General features: G+C 44.1%; 1 protein-coding gene across 1 annotated transcript in view; it reads right to left on the reverse strand.

The window, feature by feature from the left end:
- The window catches only part of LOC145349754 (von Willebrand factor D and EGF domain-containing protein), a 251,269-nt gene that overhangs the window by 162,239 nt on the left and 66,836 nt on the right, over positions 1-22,194 (reverse strand). Inside the window, exons 5-7 of the mRNA XM_080198288.1 lie at positions 21,487-21,719; positions 8,667-8,756; positions 5,477-5,621 (exon numbers count right to left, since the gene is read on the reverse strand). Of these exons, the coding sequence (XP_080054414.1) occupies positions 5,477-5,621; positions 8,667-8,756; positions 21,487-21,719 (468 nt within the window). The remainder of the gene's footprint in view (positions 1-5,476; positions 5,622-8,666; positions 8,757-21,486; positions 21,720-22,194) is intronic.

The following is a 22,194-nucleotide window of genomic DNA, read 5'->3' on the forward strand; positions in this document are numbered from 1 at the left end:
TCCCATACCTCACAGACCGGGGGGCATCCAATACTGGTTTCTCTTAAGGTCACCACCACACTCAATGTTTTGCCAGCGGATTCTTCCGGCGTTCTATGGGAGACCTCTCCAGAATTTCACAATCGATGACACATAAATGCATGAGGGAGGTGATGGGTGCCCTTTTCAATAAAGCTCATCATTGTGTGCAGGTCCACATGGATGAAGGAAGCCAGGATGCCAGAGTTGTGGGATGTACTGCGATCACAGGCTTACTGTAAGTGTAGGGAGGTATCGACTGCACACATGTGGCCCTGAGAACTCCCTGGCAACAGCTTGTGAGATTTATTAATCAAAAGGGATTTACCTCTCTAAACATCCAGATAACCTGTGACCATGGAAAGCAGATCATGCATGTTCATGCTAGGTGCTCAGTGAGCTCCCACCACCCTTTTACGTTGAGTCACTTGCAGATACCACAGATCATTGAGGGCCTTTGCTGCATAAAAGGTTGGTTTCTCAGTGATAAGGGGTTACCACCACCGTCCCCCCACATACACACAAAAAAAGACGTGGCTAATTAAGCCCTTTCGCAGTCCAAAGAGTGCATCTTGAAAGAAATACAATGCTGCACATTCAGCCACAAATTCCTTAATAGAGAAGACTGGCTTCTTAAAGATACATTCCAGATGTTTGTGCTAATTTGTATGGCTGTCCAGTACACACCACAATCTGTCTCCCACATAATCACTAATTGCTGGGCTCTGTACAACCTAGCATTGCAAAGCGACAATTGAAGGCAGTACGTATCTCTGCAGAGCAGCAGAAAGTTGAAGGGGTTGAATTTGAAGTAAGTGAATGCACACATACGCACACACACAACAGGGAAGACATGCTCTTGACAATCTCATAGCTACAAGATTCCAAGAGGAATAAAGTGAAGTCAAATTGACACAAGCACAGTTCTCCTCAAGCTTCAAGGCAGGAGAGTCAATGAGAGCTTCCTTGTCACCTTCACCATCTGATGAAATATCATCAATCTCAAAATAATCATGGAGGAAGCATATGTCATCTTCAACCCTAATGATGGAGGCATCCTTGGAAGGTGCAGTCTCCTAGGGAGCATGTGGCAGCTGTATAATGGGATAAGCACTCCACTCACACTCATCTTAAGTAACAACACATAGTGCAGTCCTTTCAACAATGATGTGAAAACATTAGTGGCCATGACAGCTTTCAAGAGGCTGAAATGCTCTTGCATACATAGATGCACTCATGCCAGTATGGCAGCAGCTTAGCAAGGTGGTTCTAAGACAAAGGTCTGTCGGTGCTTAGTGTTTGACCATCTAAAGATGGAACTATATCTGGACGGCACAACCTCTCCAAATGTCAGCTCTCACACATGAATAATGCAGAGGTTGCATCTTGATAATAAGCTGCAGGATGCCATCAAACATCAGGATTCAGTGATCTCTCACACGACAGTACAGACAGGAACCTGCGAGTAATGTTCGCATTGTACACAGAGAATGGTTTAGCATTGCGTGATTATCGACAAATATTTATTATTCTGGACTCAAAATCCTGCCAAGTTTACGTTGTGCATTGCCTTGGCATCTGGGAGGGGCATGGCCTTGTTGGCTTTAAGACAGCAGTCAACGACAACTTAATTCCTTCACAGATACTGATAAGCACTCAGGAAAAGTGCTGGAGCATCACTTCTGTACCATTACAGTCCACAGAAGTATCCATCACATGAAGCTCAATCCTCACTCTGAATCCTAAGACATCATTTGCACAGTAGTGTGAAGATATCCCTATTGACTAGGAGTTCACAGAGGGATTCTGTCAAGCAACAACATCCCAGTTTCTGGCAGGCAGGAATGGCAGAGGATTGAGTGGGAGATCCACTGGCAGGATTTCCCTGTATGACTGTCCTTGGCTCCACCAGTGATTAAACAGAGTTCCCACCATGCAAAGAAATATAATACAAATATACAAAATCATAATATATCTTAATATACGTAGCAGGCCTCCTCGCAGCAACCTCCCCCCAGATAGGAAAGTCTCCCTCGCCCACTGGCACGATGTCATGTCGGCACGGGTTTTTATAAACATGGAATGGGCAAAAAGAGCCAGGCCATGGCAAAGTGAATACAGAAGGGAGGGTCATACCCAGGCAGTACACTGTGCCAGCACTAGCCCTGGCACTGCCCCCCTCGGGGAAGTGTCAGAGGTTTCATGTCCATGTGGGTAGGAGGCAAATGGGGTCCGTGTGGGAGGAGGGGGTGAGTGGGAGCAAGGTTCCTTTTATCTATTTTTATCATTCTGACAATGGGTCACCCTTAAGGTTGCTGGCAGGTTCCAACCCATTCTGTTAGTATGACATTGTGGGGCCCGACTCCTTCATTTTCTTTTGCCTAAGTGTTTAACACCACAGTAGGAAAAGCTGGCAGTGCAGTCGACAGGTTACATTCTGCTTTCCCTGCCTGAGCTGTCACTTGGATAAAAAAAACTCAAAAAGTCCACCTTTGGCAGCCGCTCGGGAGAGCAAAGTAACATTCTCATCAGGATGGGTGCACACCTCCAAAATCAAACATACTCTAGCATACGGTTCAAATGTCATCGAGTGGAACCAATTTCCATCACTCAGCATCATGCACGGGGAGAATGAGAACTAATAAAGGAATAATGTTCAGCCTTAAAAACAAAAACTTGAATGGCTATGGTGCTTGATGATGAATCACAAACACACCTTGCCTGGACCCTAAATTCTTGCCCATAAGTATTTTGTTGGTGTTTTAGGAGGTGCTGGTGTTGTGGCATTGTCAATGGACTAGTAATCCCAGGGTAATGCTCTGGGGACCCGAATTCAAACCCCACCATGGCAGATAGCGAAAACTGAATTCAATAAAAAAAAAAATCTGGAACTACAAATCTAATGATCACCGTGAAACTATTCCCAATTGTCGTAAAAACCCATCTGGTTCACTAATGTCCTTCAGGGAAGGAAATCTGCCATCCTTACCCAGTCTGGCCTATATGTGCTTCCAGATGTGGTTGACTCTTAAAATGCCCTCAAGGATGGGCAATAAATGCTGGCCAGCAAGCGACACCCAGATCCCATGAACAAAATTTTAAAAAAGGATGCTGCGAGAGGTTCTCTATGAATGCAGATTCCTTTTCTCTGCCTTTAAATTTTGTTGCCATCCAGGTGTCGGAGATTAACTACAGAACACTGCGAGCAATTTGTCTCAGTCACTAGAAACCCAGCTTTTTAATGATTTCATTCTTGGAACGAGGATAAGCTTGAGTGCTCCTCCAGATCCCAAAAAGGAAGTTTAGATCTACCAACAGTCCCTCTCCCTCTCCCTCTCCCAAAGCATAAACCTGCTCAGCCCCACCCCACCGTGTTTACTTTGGGCTCAACAGGTGCTCCCCGAAGCACTCAACTTTTCCACTGCTTCCCAGCTGTTTTGTTTGGGAGGTGAGCCAGCAGCATTAACTGCCAAGACATTTTATGCATGGATGATTGTTGGCCCAACCAGATTTGTGTACACTCCAGTTTAACCTTTGTTTTGCAGCCTAGGTAATCAAGCATTGAGCAACTCAAATGCAGCCATAACAGAACAACTGCTCAAAATCATTGCACGCAAAGTGCTCAGTCTTTCAAACCACAAATGCTTGATAGGTCGCTTATTATATTTGTCATATAGCGCTCTGGGTGCTAAAAGTAGAAATTAAGATCAGTCTCAACTCTGATGAAAGTTTTAAACATAATTTCCGTGATTGGATCTGGATTTCTACACAGTGGCAGTGAATTAGATATGGTTTGATACAGTAGGACTCCATGCTTGGTTTAGATGCTTATTCAGCTGGAATTGGCAATCACAATGTAGTGTTACTAATGTATTTTGGATTCTGCATTGTGTTTAGAGGGACGGGTCTGTTAAAGTTAGATGTCAACAGATGTGATTGCAAAACATTAAGTTGAGGAATTTATTTTTAATTTTGACTTTGAAAGAAGAATGCATTTGTCGCGGTGGATATCAATATGGCCCAGGAACAGGGATTACTGGAGTTTGCTGTTTCTGGCTGCGATGTAGAGAGTGCCTACTGCCAATCTGTCCCTTTAAGTCAATGATATTTTCTGTTTTTAAAGGCGATAATGCTTGTGCTCATTTGCTGGCACAACTTAAATGGTGCTGTCCACCAGATGATCACAGCTGTCAATGTTTCTTGCCTGCAAATGAGAACTGATGTGCCCGCTCTCTCGAGAAATACCACTGCAAGCTTAGCTTTCAGACCACAAACTTTAATGGCTTCCCGTTGAGTGTGGCACAAGTCAAAATGTGGAAACAAGCATTATCATTTTATCATGAAAATTCCTAAATTTTCGATAAACTAATTCCAATCCTGTATCTACCCAAGTGATTTGCAAAAAAAACCCTTTGTAACACGCAACACTTATAAGGCCTGGTTCTGTTTCATTTAAGTGTTCTTTAATTGATTCTTGTGTCAATGTTATAAATTCAGAAAAGGGCAATCAGGTTTCCACTGCTCACTGTCATTAGTGGCTCTGTACATAAACCATGGCCGGAGGGAGAAAAGGAACAACAAAGAACATTGTGCCAGATTAAAGGAACTGCTCCTGAGTGGACTGTTTCAGTAAAACAATGAGTGGGGGATGGGGAGAGATTACTCACCCACTGTCTTGTTCAAACAAAGCTACAGTACCCAAGGTCCTTAAAGGACACAGCCTGGAAATTAGCCTGTGTAATCATCATTTGTGAATGCTTCATATGAAATTCCCACTGTCCATTATTTTAACAAATTGCTCAGCCCGTTTATTTCAGATCTCAGATTTCCTATGGACGTGTTAAGCATTTGCATGCTGTAATTCCTAAACCAGTGCAGATAGCATTTCACTTACTTTGCTGTTATCAGGGAAGTAGAGGATGCATGCTATGAAGTATTACATTATTTTTATGCCACCTTTAGATACATTAATCCTAAAGTAGTGGCTGAGCTTCTGTTTTGGATTAAAATAAATGAGTTTTCACATGTACAAGTGTTTTCACATTGTCCACAGAGAAAGCAAAGGAGCTTTAAAAATCTTAAAGGCTGATGTCCAGCCATAAATACATTTGATGCAAATGCATACTCCATGGATAATCAAAATCTGCTTTAACAACTTGTGGTTTCACTTTTCCTTTTCAGGTAGCTTATTTTAGCTAATGATCAAAGAGAATGGATTAACCATTTCAATCATGTAGGGTAAAACTACACAACAGCAAAGAGAATAAACAGATCACACTTGCTACAAAATAACTTATTTATGATTGTAAAAATGAGGGGCACACAGCCTCCAGTTATTTCTCTTTGTAGATCTATTTTAAATTAGAAGGCATGTTTCATTAGTTGCTTAACCACTGCGCGCAGCACTTGATACACAAATGCACCATTTGCGGGATTCATTCACAAGCTTAAGTCTTACCTGTGTCATTGGTAGTGAGTTTTAATATTATTTTACAATTATTTAGACTCTGACCATCTTCCAGACAAGAGATAGGGATGGTGCTTTGGATCAACAAAGAATGCTCCTTGCCATCTTCTGCGATCTGCAAAGACGCTGGTTCAAACTGTTTGAAAGAAATTGATTTCAAAAGGCAACCTCCGACAATGTGAGAAAAAAATTCAACTCAAGACATTTTAAATACTGCAGTTATAAATATCCCCAGATACTGGGTTTCCTGGACTAATTACTAATTTCCAACTAATTACTTCAGAGGTTATTTCCAAAATATGCATTTTAGAAGTTATTCATTTTCATTCCAAGAGTGCAATTATGAGATCAAATTTATCAGCACCAACAGACTGAATTCATGTGGCTTCTTTAATGCAACAGTACGTCCAAGGCACTTCACAAGGACATTATCACAGAAAATTTAATCTAAGTCAAAGCCACGAAAGGGTAGATGACAATAGGGCGGATGACTAAGCTTGGTTAAAACGTAAGTTTTAAGAGCATCTCGAAGGAGTAAAGAGGGGTAGAATTTCAGAATTTAGGGATTAAACAGCAGAAAGGTTGGCTACCAATGGCTGGACTAATACAATAGGAGCTGTACAAGACACAGTGGCAGAGTGGTATTGTTGCTGGACTAGAAATCCAGAGGCACAGGGTAATGGACTGGTTTTGAATCCCACCACAGCAAATGGTGAAATGTGAATTCAGCAAAAATTTGGAATTAAAAGTCTAACGATGATCATGATATCATTGTTGATTATCGTGAAAACCCATCTGGTTCACTAACTTCCTTTGGGGAAGGAAATCTCTCATCCTTACCTGGTCTGGTCTACATGCGACTCCAGAGCCACATCAATATGGTTGATTCTTAAATGCCCTTAGGGATGGGCAATAAATGCTGGCCTAGCCAGCGATGCCCACATCTCGTGAACAAATTTTAAAAATGAATTCAAAGGGCATAGAGGTGACAGAAGGTTGTGGGCCTGGAGGAGATTACACTTGACAGGGAGAGATGAGACAATGGAGGAATTTGAAAACAAGGTTAAGAATTTTAAAATTAATTCTCTATGTTTAGAAAGCCCCTGTGTAAATATTAATATTAAGGAATTAACTAGTCCCTTCATTCTTTGGTGATAATCTTGAGTTTTTTTTAAACCAACTCACCAACCTCAAACCAGAGATTGATTTCTTAATCAGAATCTCTTATAATTTTGAGGTTCCTTCATTCTTAACCTTAAACAGTTTAAAGAATACAACTGCTCTTGTTTCTGCTCATAGCTAAAATCTCTCCTTACAATATAATCTGAACAAATCTCCTCTTTTCCCTCTCAATGAGCTTGACATTTCTGCTAAAAAAGTGCCCAAGAGTATAATATTCAAACTGCAGATTAGTTGGTCTTGTATTAATTGCCCCTATTTAACAAAGAGTCTCCTATTCAATATGTTTTTTAACTGAGAAGATTGAAGGATAGAATGAGAAAATGTGAGTTGGGCATTGATAACTGAAATGAGTAGGACTCCTCGAGTCCGACGGCCTTTACTTGTTTCTAAAAACCTTCTTAGTACTTCACTGGATAATTTTATAGCAATCATTACAGTTAGTTTTGAGCCTTGAGGAAGTTATTGATAAGTTAGAGAATAGAAACCTTTTGCCAACACTTAAGACCTCAATTCCTAGTTCTGTGTGAGATATCCATGAGAAAATTTCACCTGCTTCCTCCATCTACCCAGCACCCTAAATATGTCGTACCCTTATTATGTTGTAGTTTCAACAGGCCCTTATAGGTAGTCAAGAAGTATCACAGAATAATTCCTCCCTTTTCCACCCTTAGTTTACATTTGGCAAAGAGCACCTTTAATTATTTCATTATGGCTTCAGTGTGAAAAGATGGTCAGATTCCTTAGCAAGATAAAGATCATTGCTGAAAAAAAAGAGATGTGTCGAAGCTTTTTATCTTGCAATCATTAGGTTTTGCACCCTGCTTGGTCAACCAATTGACCTGAGGAATGAGTAAGCAAATGGCTGTCACTTATTTTGTTTAGCTCAAACAGGCGCAATGTGCATACCTGTTTGTTCTGTCCACAAAGAGCAGTGACCTGTGTATTAATATACGTAGCTTCTAGTACACACAAATGTGCCACACTACAAGCCCAACTGACAACTTTAAAGTGATCATCGACATAATTTTTACTACACTGAGGATTATTTAGCAAATCATGTAGAATCGCAAAATCACATCTAATGTTTTGAAAACATGGTTGGTTGGGTCTCATCTGTACCTACGTCTTTGCCAGCATAAAATGCATAATGTGGTGTATGAATTTCACTGCCAGTGTGGTACTGGATATGTAAATTATACATCCCAAAGATTGGTGCATTAATGGGCAAGGTACATTCTGTACCCAACCAAAACTTAAATACAGTACCCAAAATTAAAAGTGATTCTACGAATGGACATTTCCAAAATAATTCTAGATGAGCTAAAAATTATGCTGACAACCAATTTAAGATTGTTGATTGGGTTCGCAGTGTGGTCAAGTTGCCTGGTTTAAATTTCAAACAATGCTTGGTAGTTCATAGAATCACTGAATCCCTACTGTGCAGGAGGAGGCCATTTGGCTCATTGAGTCTGCACCAAGCACAATCCCACCCAGGCCCTATCCCCATAACCCCATGAATTTACCCTAGCTAATCCCCCTTATACTAGGGTCAATTTAGTATGGCCAATCAACCAAAGATGTACGGGTTAGGACTGTGGAAGGAAACCGGAGCACCCGGGAGGAAACCCATGCTGACACGGGGAGAACAAGCAAACTCCGCACAGACAGTGACCCGAGGCTGGAATTGAACCTGGATCCCTGGTGCTCTGAGACAGCAGTGCTAACCAGCGTGCCATCAGACCTCCCACAAAAAGACAGTTAACTGTAAATCACCATCAACTGGTGCAATCTCCAAAGCAGCACATCTACCAATCACCTTTCACTTACCAAACAAGCAGCACTCTCTTCTCATACAAAATAAATTGTTGTTTCCCTCTTACACTGTCATTCTTCAGATGTGTTCTGATGAGGGCAAGACAAAAAGCTCCAAAGTCTCTTTTTTTGCTCATAAAGCTTTGAACTACCAAATGACAATAAATATGTAGATGATTTAATTCACCTTAATTCCAGCAAAGAATGGTTCACTATCCTTGGACAAACTGCGTACATCTGGAGAATCCCGTAAGAAGGTTGATACGCTGCAGCAAACCTGGGGGGGGGAAACAAAAAAAAACAATAAACCCTGACCTGAAACAAAAAATGCTAGTAAAACTCAGTACATCTGACAAGCTTCTGTGGAGAGAGAATAGAGTCAATGTCTTGAGTCTGGATGCTTCTTTCTTTCAGTTTCCAACATCAGCAGCGGTTTGCCTAAACCCTGACCTTAATTAACCTTCCAAGAAAATAGTTTAAATTGATACTATTTAGGATGATACCATGGTGATCCTTCTAGCTTAGCCAACCAGTCATACCAATATCCATATGCCCAGAAAAATTAAAATTACTGATCCCCATTGGGAATGCCAATTGGCGAAGCCCACCACCGCTCCCCGCCCACCCCCTCCTCCCCCTCCACACCTCTTTTTGCAACTAGGACTGTTTCCAAAGATCTTTATTCATGTTCTCAGCAAATGCAGCTTCTATTGGCAAACTGGCATGAACCAAAACACGATCTTGCCTGCAAAACATCCAAGATAACAGGCCAGAATATTCATAATGGGTGGGATTTCCTGCATTGCGCTCTGTTCTATGTCCAGTCAGGATCATCTTTCCCACCGACAAATATCAACTTAGATGGAGCTGTTGAAGGAGTCAGAAGGCAACAGTTGTCCTGCAATGAGACGGATGGGGAGACGTGCAGGGAGAAGTCGTGCCAGGACATTTGGTGAGGAAGTCTGGCGTGTGTGGAAGGTGAGTGGGAGTGGGGATGGGGATGTGAGGAGCAGAGCAGCAACTGGGGGAGATCATGGTGAGTGGGGTGAGCATGGCATGACAAGTGTTGGGGATCCGTGAGATGACTGGGAATGACAGATCTTGGCGGAACAAAGAAAATCATTCATCTTCTTTTTGGCACTGAAGTCCCATCCCCTTATGGAGTGAGCTAGCACTCACTACCATAACTACAGCCTCCCAGCTGGGATTGGTGACCTTGCTTGCTGCACAATCACAGGTATAGGCTGTCATGCCTCTACTCAACACCATCCAAGGGCTTGGTGAGGGCTCCATCTGTGAAAAGTGGTGCTATCTTTCTGACAACCATCCCCCCAACTAGAACTGGACAAGTACTGGGCAAGATTAGGTTTTACCAGGAGGACTGAATCTGAGACAGGCTGCCTGCAGTGTGAAACTCATGAAAATGCAGTGAGAAACCCATGAAAATATTGTTTACTCTGAAAGCGGCAGAATGCACAGCAGTCTCACAAATGGCACCGTCAGGGTTCTTTCCCATTTTCTCACCGAAAGAGACACTTAGGAAAAATATCAGAAAATTCCACCCAACATGTCCTCTTCAAGTAGATGGTCAACTATTGAAAATCTTTTATGTTATTTACAAATTCAGTTCCACTCTTAAGAGTGCTTCAGGTACAAAGTCAGAATTCAGAGTGTCATTATATATGCCAGCGAGACTCCCTGATTGGGCAGGTAATCATTACCTCCATCAAGGAGCTCATACTTTAAGAGGTCCACCTCAAGAGCCTCTTTGAAGTCATTACAATAAACTGAACCAAATCATGATATTAGATTAAATAGAAGGGTAAGACTGAGGTGTAAAACTTTTAATGCAAACCAACATTCCTTCACTGGATCCAATAACTGAGTCAGAAAAGTTAAAGCAACTTACGATGTCATGAATACTTCCTGGTTCTGCAGGCATTTCTACAATTGGCTAACATAACCTCACTGGAAGGTGCATGAAAAATTGAATGCTTGCATATACCTCTGTGACCTTGTCATTCGTTCAACTGAGTGCCTCGTTCCTTTCATTCCATTCATAAAAAATGAACATAGCATTGCAGTGCCAGGAAGCTCATATCAACTGACAGCTACATCAGATTAGAACTGAAATGATAGTGGGATATTCACATTCATCATTCCTGAATCAGCCATACCGCTTCTATCAGCTTTCCGCTGATAATTGGTCAGCTTAACCTTCTGTCTGAAAGTTAAGATCAGGTCTGACTCGGAGTAAGCACATGCCATAAATCTCCCCTGAACAATGCATAATGAGTTTCTCCCTGCTTGACTTAAAACACAGACATTTTTACTAGGCGTTAATGCAGGATAAAATTCCATTTTCTCTGAAAATGATTGTAGGGAACGGTTGCAGGATTACCCTGCAACCCAGTTGCTTCTGATGTAGAAAGCATTCATCAGTTACCTGCTACCAGCAAATTAACAAAATTGCAATACGCAATCATGCTAGTGGTCTGCTGTATGCCTGAGTAAGGGGCGCAAAATTGCAAGAAACTGGCAACGTTTCAAATCTAGCCTGCAGCTCTAAAAGGGGAGGTGCATTGTGGTTGCAATAGCTCATGGGGATCTTTGTGGAACACATTCTGATGTTGAGAAAGGATGTAATAATGGCATGACATGCGAGGCAGAGGTCTCCAAGATTTTCTAATGCAGAAATGGAGGGCTTGGTTAAGGAAGTTTAGAGATGATTTATTCACAAGCATCCAGAAGGCCTTCCATAGCAAACTTTCAGAAAGCTCTGGGACCAGACACCAGATCAGTGCCAGGAATCAAGTCCTAAGTAGCCAAATGCAATGCCGCAAGAAGATAAATGACCTCACGGTGTTCAAGGTCAGTGGATGCGTCTTCAAATGCCATTTGTTATCAACTGCGTTACTAGTCGTAGACAGTGCTTAATCTATCTTGCACCTACCAGCAACTGCTAAAAATCACAGCTCATGCCTAACATACATAGCTCCACCTCACCTCCACATGCTTAGCCTGTGAGTTTTGCATGTCCTAACCCCCATGGAAGAGACAGCACTCACCATCACTGGAGTGACATAACCAAAATCATGGTCAAAATCCTGTCTGAAACTATTCAAGATTACGCCATTTTTCCACCTAATTCTTCTTCCTCTGTACTGTTTCCCCCTTATCCTACAATCTCTTTTTATTTTGAAGATCTAGGTGATGTATGCATGCACCTTTAGCTTCCCAACCTCTCCTCACCACAACCCTTCTGCCAAGAATTGTAACTTGGTGGAAGAGCTGGAAGACAGCTATGATGAAGAAATAATGGCCCTGATTTTTACCAGCACGGCCACCCTGAAATCAGGGCGGGCGAGGCTCGCAGAACAGTATTCCACATTGGCCTTGGGCACACTCTTACGAGCCTGGGACGCACTCCTACGAGCCTCGGGCAACTGTGCTGGTAAAATCAGGGCCTACGTGACTTGATTTCAAACTCTCAACCATCAGCTCAGTTACTGACACTGTGTATAATTTATAGATTAATTTAAAAGGCAGGATATGCACATGATGAAACACTGAGGTCAAGTGCTTTGAGGCTAGGGTGGGGATTGGAAAAGATGGTGGGGGAGTTAAGGATACCTGGACGACGACTTCCCAGAGGGTAGCATAAAGTTCTGCTGCCAAGGACTCAGATAAGCATTTCACTGAGGCAGAATGAAATGCTTGGGAATGGACCAGGCCTGCCAGGAAGCCTGTGTTCAATGTCAAGCTTAATGGAAGGCTTTGCAGAGAGCTCAAAGAGCAATCATTCAGCATATAGGTTCTGGCCAACTCCATTAGTACACTTGGAGACCCAGCTCTGAGATGCTCAAGCAGAAGCCACAGCTTGTCTGGGTGCTGCAATGGAAGCTCACATTTCTGTCATGCAACATGACTGCTTCCATTATGATTGTGAACACCAATGATGAAAGAGCTTGATGGATGCCACAGCAGTAATAACCTCGGTCTTTTTATAGAATCATAGAATGGCTACAGTGCAGAAGGGGGCCATTCGGCCTATCGAGTCTGCACTGACCACAATCCCACCCAGACCCTATTCCCACAAACCAGCATACTTACCCTGCTAATCGTCCTGACATGAGGGTTAACTTAGCCAATTAACCTAAGCAATACATTTTTGGACTGCGCGAGGAACAAGGGCACTCGGAAGAAATCCATGCAGACATGGGGAGAATGTGCAAACTCCACACAGACAGTGACCCAAGGCTGGAATTGAACCTGTATCCCCAGCGCTGTGAGGCAGCAGTGTGCCACTGTGTTACCGCCTTTTGGTTCCAGATGTCAAGAAAGGGAGATAATTTTATGTAATTTATATTTGTTTTTGTGGATATTACAAATAAGGTACAGTTTTATGTAAGATGCAAGATGGATGGAGCTTGATACTGAAAATTTCAGTCATCTTCACAGCCATTGGCAATGCTGTCCATCCCCTGCTGCAGGGTAGCAACTGTGACCGCAGTGATTTCAGTCTGAAGCACAGGTGTCTTAAACACTGTTCTACTTTGAGTTTCAGCTCCTTTAGCACACTGAACAATATATAATTCTGCTGAGAGTCCTTCTACCCCCTCACCCCCGTTTTCCCAGATGGCCTGTTTTCCGTCACCTCTGCTCATATCCCCAATCATGTACTGCTCTAATAGAAAAGTCAACTAGTTAGGACATTCAGCAGCCGCCACAGCAATCACTGCAGCCTTTATAAACTTTGAAGAACCATGGGAAAGCACCAAGCACTTCTTGAATTATAACAGCGTTGAGCTCGAAAATAGCAGCATTGGTGTTAAAGCTGGGTTACATGCAGACCGATGTAGTGATCGGCGTATTCTGACTATTTCCAGTGGACAATCACTGAGCACCAACTCATGCCTTTACCAAGGTAGCATGTGGGGCAACTCAGACCAGATATATGTATGCATATGGATGCTGTTTTGAGTCTCCAAGGCCACTCGTAGCAGCCAAGAAGCATGGGCTGTACATCCCAATAAATATATCCAAGACTTTTATCTTCAGCCTGACATCTGGTTCTTCTGACATTTATTATAATTCAGCCTTGTCTATTTCATTCCAGTTTTCAGCGAGTGCGCTATTTGAACTTTTTACTTCAGCATGAGTTGCTGCTATGAAAGTTAAGTTTTCTGCCAAATTGGCACAACACAAGGAAGGAAAGTAATTTATCGCTAACATTAATGAAAAGAACCCACAAAAGGTTTGGTTAATACAGTTTGGCATAATCCACCCAGGAACCCATCACCAAACAAGTTCTGTACAAGGTGTGTTCTTCTCCTCTCTCTGCTTTCATGACTTACATTTCAAGTATGTTGAAAGTGATGCACTGTCACCCAAAAGCGTGCCAAAAAGACAGCTTTCTAACCAGCTACTTTTCTATGTCTCCTTAAGCAGTATTTTTAAACTTACCCATAACTATAAGAAGTCTCACAACACCAGGTTAAAGTCTGGTGTTCTAAGACTTCTTATACTGCCCACCTCAATCCAACGCAGGCATCTCCCCATCATACCTATAACTCAATCACAGAGCCAAAATATTTTAACTATTTGTGCGACCATTGTTAAAAAACTGTACACCTTAGAATTTACAAAAGCCCGATATTTAATCTAACCTGTGGATTCTACTCTCAACCATACACTGGTGCAGAAATGACAGGCATGTGGCAATCGATTGGTAGTAAACTGTTTTCTGTCCTTTTAGTTAGATGTCACAAGGTGCCTTAATGATTATCGGCCGGTGGTTCTGGCATCCATCATTATGAAGTGCTTCGAAAGGTTAGTTATGGCACAAATCAATTCCAGCCTCCCGGACTACCGGGATCCACTACAGTTTGTCCACTGCTGCAACATATCCACAGCAGGCGTCATGTCCCTGGCCCTGCACTCAACCCTGGAACACCTAGATAACAAGGACACCAATGTCAGACACTTATTTATTGACTACAGCTCAGCCTTCAACACTATTATTCCCACAAAACTCATCTCCAAGTTCCATGGCCTAGGCCTCAGCATCTCCTTCTGTGACTGGATCCTGAACTTCCTAGCCCACAGACCACAGTCTGTAAGGATAGGCAACAACACCTCCTCCACAATCATCCTTAACACCAGTGGCCCACAAGGTTGTGTTTTCAGCCCCCTACTATACTCCCAATACACCTGTGTCTGTGTGGCCAAATTCCCTTTCAATTCGATTTTCAAGTTTGCTGATGACACCATCATAGTGGGTTGGATCTCAAACAATGACGAGGGTACAGGAATGAGATAAAGAATCTGATGAACTGTTGTGGCAACAATAATTTCTCCCTCAATGTTAACAAAACGAAGGAGATTATCATTGACAACAGGAACCATAAAGGAGAACATGCTGCTGTCTACATCAATGGGGATGAAGTAGGAAGGGCCGAAAGCTTCAAGATTTTAGGTGTCCAGATCACCAACAACCTGTCCTGGTCCCTCCATGCCAATGCTATAGTTAAGAAAGTCCACCAACGCCTCTACTTTCTCAGAAGACTAAGGAAATTTGGCATGTCAGCTGTGACTCTTATCAACCTTTACAGATGCACCATAGAAAGCATTCTTTCTGGTTATATCACAGCTTGGTGTGGCTCCTGCTCTGCCCAGAGTTGCAAGGAACTACAAAAGGTCATGAATGTAGCCCAATCCAACATGCAAATCAGCCTCCCATCCACTGACTCTGTCTACACTTCCCGCTGCCTTGGCAGAGCAGCCAGCATAATTAAGGACCCCACATACCCTGGACATTCTGTCTTCCATTTTCTTCCTTCGGGAAAAAGATACAAAAGTCTGAGGTCACGTATCAACTGACTCAAGAACAGCTTTCTCTCTGCTGCTGTCAGACTTTTGAATGGACTTATCTTGCATTAAGTTGATCTTTTTCTATACTCTAGCTTTGACTGCAACACTACATTCTGCACTCTCTTGTTTCTTTCTCTATGAACGGTATGTTTTGTCTGTATAGCACGCAAGAAACAATACCTTTCACTATATGTTAATACATGTGAGAATAATAAATCAAATCAAAGATCAAAATTTAACCAAAGCTATTTTTGGACAATCTTATAAGCAGCTATTCATTTTATAATACGAGTATAGAAAGCGCCACCTGTGAAGGCCCGACCAACATAATTGATAACCTTGATAATCATGTTAATTCTAAGGCAAAATAGAATTCCACATTTAATGAGTCAAGGGTCCCATAATCATGGTAGCAGAGAAATTATTTTAGCAACTACTAACGCATCAACTAATGAAAATTTCATTTCCTAGGTGCAGTATGACAAATTGTATTAATTGAACCTTTGGAGAGATTTTTCTTTCAAATGTTAGCAGTAAGTTCCCTACATTGTCGAGCAGCATTGTAGCACATTGGCCAGCACTGCTGCATCACAGCCTCAAGAACCCAGCTTCAATTCCGGCTTTGGGTGACGTGTAGAGTTTGCACATTCTCTTTGAATCTGTGTGGGTTTCCTCCGGGTACTCCCGTTTCCTCCCACAGCCCAAAGATGTGCAGGTTAGATGGCCATGCTAGTTTTCCCCTTAGTGCCCCAAGATGTGTAGTTTAGGAGGAGTAGCGGGGCAGATACATGGATTGATGGGGATTGGGCCTGGGTAAGAAGCTCTGTCAGAGAGTCAGTGCAGACCTGATGGGCCGAATGGCCTCTTTCTGCACTGTAGGATTCTATGATTATGTCAATGTGGCAAAAGACAACTTTTATGGCAACAACCCATGCTGAAGTAAAAAATTCCTGAAATGGGGAATAAAATTGACAAGACTGAATAATAATAATGTCAGAACAACAAAATGCAAGGCTGCAAATAAAAATCATGGATATATTTTTCAAGATCCTTAATGGTTTTAAATGCTTAAATAGCCATGATGAGGGATGCAGTTTCTGTTAGAAATAACTGTAAAATTATGGTTTTTTTTTCCTTGTGGTACAACTCCCACAGAAATTAACTGTCATTCAAATTTATCTATGCCTCTGTGATTTTGGAGCTGCTTCCCTGAATTAAACCCCGCAGTGTTCAGTATTTTGTAAAAGAGTTCAGCAGATGCAAAAGAACAAATGCATATGTTACAAGCCTGAAGCGATTTGCAGATGCAACTGTGTGTAAAGTTACACCGGGCCCATTCAAAACTGACTTTTGCACAGACATTTACAGAAGTCTTTTTGATTTAACTATTCAGACTATGAATATAATCCGCACAGTGTCTGTAAAAACAAATTCTGTTGTATTCAATTAACTAGGGAGAATAAAAAAATTATTTCCCACTTTAACTGGATATAAAGAAGATTGTGGGGGGCGACTCCCCCATCCTACTGTCCTGCGCTTTTTTTTAGTGCAGTGGGCCAAGAGATTATCACGTTGGCTGATTCACGAGGTTCACGCAAACGTTCCGCCCCAAAATAGCGTCTCCCAACCCAAGGTTTTTGGCGCCAACGGAACCACGCTGAAAATCAGTGTAATGGAAATTTGCATGCATTCACATACTGTACCATCTGATTAGTGGGTCCAAGACAACAATCTCTGCTCTCATTAGCATCTCCTGCCTCTCTAGCGAGATGCCAATCTGGCGCGATTTACACAGGCAGGGCCTGATGATTTGCTGCTCTCTGTAGGGAGCTTCTTAGGAGATCTTCAGGTGCTGTGCCCTGATCCTGTGGGGTGGATAAGGCCCTTAACAGATTGCTGGCCAGGCTGCAGTCTGCAGCCACTGTGCGATTCCTTTAGGATGGGGGGGGGGGAAGTCGGAAGGTCTCAGGATGTCCATAGTTTCCTGAATAGAAGGCTCCAGCCCTGCCTCCTCCTGCTGGGTGCCCACAGGCCCTGGGGATACTCCATAAAATGCCAGGGTAGCTGGACTGAGCTCCAGAAGCTCTGGCGTCACCTAGCTCTGCCAGTCCTGGAGGCCCAGATGCGTCTGCCCCATGGAATGTGATCCCTTAATCTTGGCCGAGCTTTGGAGCCCCTCCACTCCAGCATTCTGCGAGTGAGCCAGGCTCTGGAGCCCCTCAGCATTAGCCCTCTGTGACTGAGCCAAGTTGGCAAGGCCACAGCCATGGTCACCAGTGTCTCCTGAATGCCAGTGAGAGCCCTAGCCATGGCTACCGATTGTCTTCAACATGACCCTGACAGCCATGGCCAGAGACCAACGTGCCTCCCAGATGCCAGCAACATCCTCGGCCATAGCCCGCTGTGTCTCTAGGACACAGGCATGGACCCTGTGATTCGTTAGGCCAAATCCCTGACCCAGGCTTTCCACTGCGGATGCCACACTTGCAGTGTTGGCCTGGTTCCCATGTTGTGCCGGCACCACCTTCTGCAACAGCACTTTGTTCGACGACTCTAAACAGCCTAGCAGTCGCAGCATGGTTGCTGGCAACCCGTTCACAGCTCCCGGGTCTGCTGACACATCTCCACCAGCTATGGGACGAACAAAGTCCAAGGCCCGGCATCTGGATTAGGGTCAGCTGATTCCTCACCCCCAGCAGACTTTCATGTGCCCATGCCCTTGGATGTGAGCAACCCCCCACCCCCTGCCAAGGTGCATCAATGGCTGTGATGTGCACACTAGGTCGTGAACTCAGCACTAACATGACCACAGTCTGTGTTAGTGGGTTGTGTGGTTGATGACTGTGCCAAATTACCTGCACTGCCCTTGGAGAATTCTCCAGGGTCTCCCTCAGAGATGTTGTCCGAGGTATCCTGGGCAGTTTCTTCATGAGGAGCAGCAGGGACACCGATACCCGAACGGCCTGGTGTATCAGGGTCCAGGACTATAACAAAGAGCACACAGGAAAGCAGCCTGTGCAGCATAGCACTTTCTTTAAAGACTAAGGAAGAGGATTAAACTAATGCTCACTTGCATACCAGATGCCAACCTGGCTGTCAGTTATCATTCTAAGCGTGGAGTCACCCCCTGCCAGCTCCAGGCATGTTGCTCGCACACAGGCATACCACCACCAGTCTGTGCCCTCTCTCACCAGTTGTGTGCCTTTTTGTCCTGTGGGGATATAAGGGGGATTGGAAGCATGGATCTATTGAAGAGCATGGGGTGCAATATGTGCCTGCGTTTTGGAGTTTGTGTCGTCCATTTTGAGGAAAAGGGTCACCACTGGGGGGTGCTGATTGCAGGGGAAGGGATTGGATGCAGTTCTTGAGGGGTGGGGGGGGGGGTTGCTGTTGTTAGATGCCTTTCAGACCGGTGTCTGGGGATGGTTTGACATTGATTTTCCAGCACATGTTCAAGTTCAGGATGGGATGCACACTCCCCCTTGCTGTCCAAAGAAGGTCATTCAGTTTCTTCTGACACTGAGATGTCAAAGCCCTGGCATTAACTGCAGCTGCCATCTCCCCCCACAATGTCTTCGCAGTGCTACCCCTTGGGTGACGGCCCTGAGTGAGGAACCGCAGCTGGCGCCTCTCCTCCACCGCGTCCAGCAGGTGGGCCTCTCAGCCCGGCAGAACCTCAGGGCAGTGTTCTTTGCAGCCATCTTCCTGGCATGACTGACTGCGTGTCCATAATTGCAGCTTACATATGGCTCTGGCTTGTTAGGGGGGTCCAGGTGCAGTCAGCTTGGACCAGTCATGGGCCCATTAGTTAAAAATTGTTGTGGGAAATGTAAAGGGAATCTGGTTTCAATACGGGGTTAGCCATTTCCCAGGTTGCTGATGGGCTCTCATTCAACAAGGTACTGTGTCCAGGGGGTGCAATGTTCAAGGCTCTCATTCAACAAGGGGGAATGCTGTCAAGCAGGGTAGCACAGCGTTATTTGTGTGCAAGACAGCAGTGAGGCCAACGTGGGGTGGGGTGGAGGGTTGGGTGCAAGGGATGGGGAGGCCAGCGACGTCCAGGTCACTGGGGGATGGGGGGGCCAGCAATGTCTGGATCAGCTGAAAATGGGGAGACCAGCGATGTTCGTCCGGGACACTGGGGGGATGGGAGGCCAGCGATGTGCGGGTCAGTGAGTGATGTGGAGACCAGTGATGTCAGAGTCACTGGGGAATGGGAGGCCAGCGATGTCCATAGGGAAGAAGGGGGTGAGAGGCCAATGCTGGTGGGTCTTTTTAGCGATCTCCCAAAGATGCTCACATGTGTGGGGTCCCACTCATTGGGCCAATTTCAGCCTCTTCAGTGGGAATAGGCCCTGTCCCCTGGTTTTTAAATGATAATTGTGCTCATGGCCTCTGCAGTGCACAGAGTGTGGGAGATTCATTTTGGAAAATATGCTGAAAAAAAAAGTGACTTCCCCCATTTTCACACAAATCTGACACTTAGGTTTTTAATCGGGAAAATTCCAGCCCGCATCACTGATGACAAAGCTTTCGCAAAATGGCACGTTTGTGATTCCCAACACTGGTTTAAACAAAAAAAGCTCTTTACGGACTTTGTACTTGCAAAGTACTCATTAACTACAGGGCTGCAAAAATGGTAACTGCTTATCAACAAACTAAAAGCATCCATTACATCAATTATTAAAGGTGTACAGGTTCTAAACTCCCCACTCAACTGACGAAGGGGCAACGCTCTGAAAGCTAGTGGCGTTTGTTACCAAATAAACCTGTTGGACTTTAACCTGGTGTTGAGAGACTTCTTAACATGGTGAGTGCCAGTTTCGATAGTGAGTCTTCTGGAATTGGGGTTCAAACACCATTCTGGCACTGAACCCTTCTATCGTAATGAAAATTCAGGCCCAGACCTCCTATTCAGATGTTCTTGTTCCTGTTAAAGCTTTCAGGATTAGGGGGGTAACATCCAGTTCCACAATGACTATGAGCATAATTCAACAAGTCAGATTCAGAAAACAGAGAACAGGATCCAGTTTGCCCAGCAAGGTGCGAGACAAACTCCTCAAAATTATTGTCGCAATCTTTCACTAAAAGCGATGCAATGTTGGGTGCATCAGTATTCAAATAATGACAAATCTCCCCCCACTGCACTTCCAACATCATAGAATAGAATTCTACAGTGGAGAAGGAGGCCATTCAGCCCATCGAGTCTGCACCAACCACAATCCCACCCAGGCCCCACCCCCACAATCCCATGCATTTACTTACCCTAGCTAGTGCCCCTGACACTAAGGGGCAATTTTAGCATGGCCAACCAACCTAACCCATACATCTTTTGACTGTGGGAGGAAACCTGAGCATCCAGAGGAAACCCACACAGACACCAGGGAGAATGTGTAAATGCTACACAGACAGTGACCAAAGCCAGGAATTGAACTGAGGTCTCTGGTGCCGAGAGGCAGCAGTGCTAACCACTGTACCACCATGCCGCCCATGTAATCGTATATCATGTGCTATATTCAGAGCTGTCCTTGAGTTGGTTTTTTTAAATGGGCTTTTTTTAATTTTCCATTCGTGTGAAGCCAAATGATAAGTCAGTTGCTGGAAATCCAATATAAAATCAGAAAATGCTGGAATCACACAGTGGGTCTCATCTAAAAAACAGACAGGGTTAAAGTTCTGAGTGTATATTGCTCTGAACAAAATGCCAAAGTTCCTTCAAAGCCAATCAGCAATATTGGGCATAACATTAAGATAAGGTGCTGAGGGTGGAAGGGAAATGCTGAAGATTTTTGTGCAACTCCTGACAGCTAACTAACTTTAAATGGGCATTTGCAAACCATCAGGAGTGGGCAGCAATCTAGCCCGCTTGGTGGCACAATGATATATGGGCTGAGACAACATCCTTTCTGCTGCAGATAAACTACTCTCCTGTTCCCAGAATTTGTAAGAGTGTGATGCATAAATGTGTATCTGACTGTCGTTCATTACACTCTTGGAATAACCTGACTTCTTGGCTATGACATTTTAATCATGAAGCCACACAGAGAAACCCCAGCAAGAATTTAAAGCGATGCTTTGTGCTTTAACACAGTGGAACGCCAGACTTCTGTTTCAAAGGATCTGGAAATCATTACCGTATCTCCCAGTTTTAAAGTCATCCCATCCATCTCCACAAATGAGAACAGCTGCAGGGTCGTGTCCCTCTTTATCTCTTCCTTCATGCGGTGTGGAGAGAGCCGGGACCACACCACCACATATCCCACGGTGCTGTTCATCACAGGGCTCACGTAAGTACACTTCAGATGGATGCTGGTGCCCACTAGCTCTGGGGTAATCTGTGGTTTGTCGGGCAAATCGGGGAGTCTAGCTGAAAAAAGAAATGACAAGCACAGATGTTTCAAATATGGTTGGAAGACAAGCAAATTGGTTTGACGTACCATCGGAATTTTACTGCCTTGCCCGCCACAGAATTTGAGCGGACGAGGGGCAAACAACAGAAATGTCCATTGACCTCAGGCAGGGATTTCCAGTCTCGCTCGAGCGAGGCCGTAAAATTTCGTCCATTTACTTAGAAATGTAGCCCCACACAAATTGCCAGCTTTTAAAATGGTCAATGGCATTAAAAGATGTTGGCTGGAACGCTCCAGCCATTCACGCTGGCGGGCTTCTCCGGTCCCACTGGCAGCACACCCCCGCCTGTGGGTTTCCCGCCAGTGTGGGGTGACGTCAATGGGAATTTCTATCGACAGTGGCAGGACCAGAATCCCGCCGCTAGCAAAGAACGTGCCACCTCTGTTGACGTAGTGAACACATACGTTTCTTGAAAGATCTCAATTGCTGGG

The sequence above is a fragment of the Carcharhinus amblyrhynchos genome, chromosome 11, assembly GCF_965287045.1.
Source record: "Carcharhinus amblyrhynchos chromosome 11, sCarAmb.v2.hapA, whole genome shotgun sequence".
In the NCBI taxonomy this organism is placed as follows: domain Eukaryota; kingdom Metazoa; phylum Chordata; class Chondrichthyes; order Carcharhiniformes; family Carcharhinidae; genus Carcharhinus; species Carcharhinus amblyrhynchos.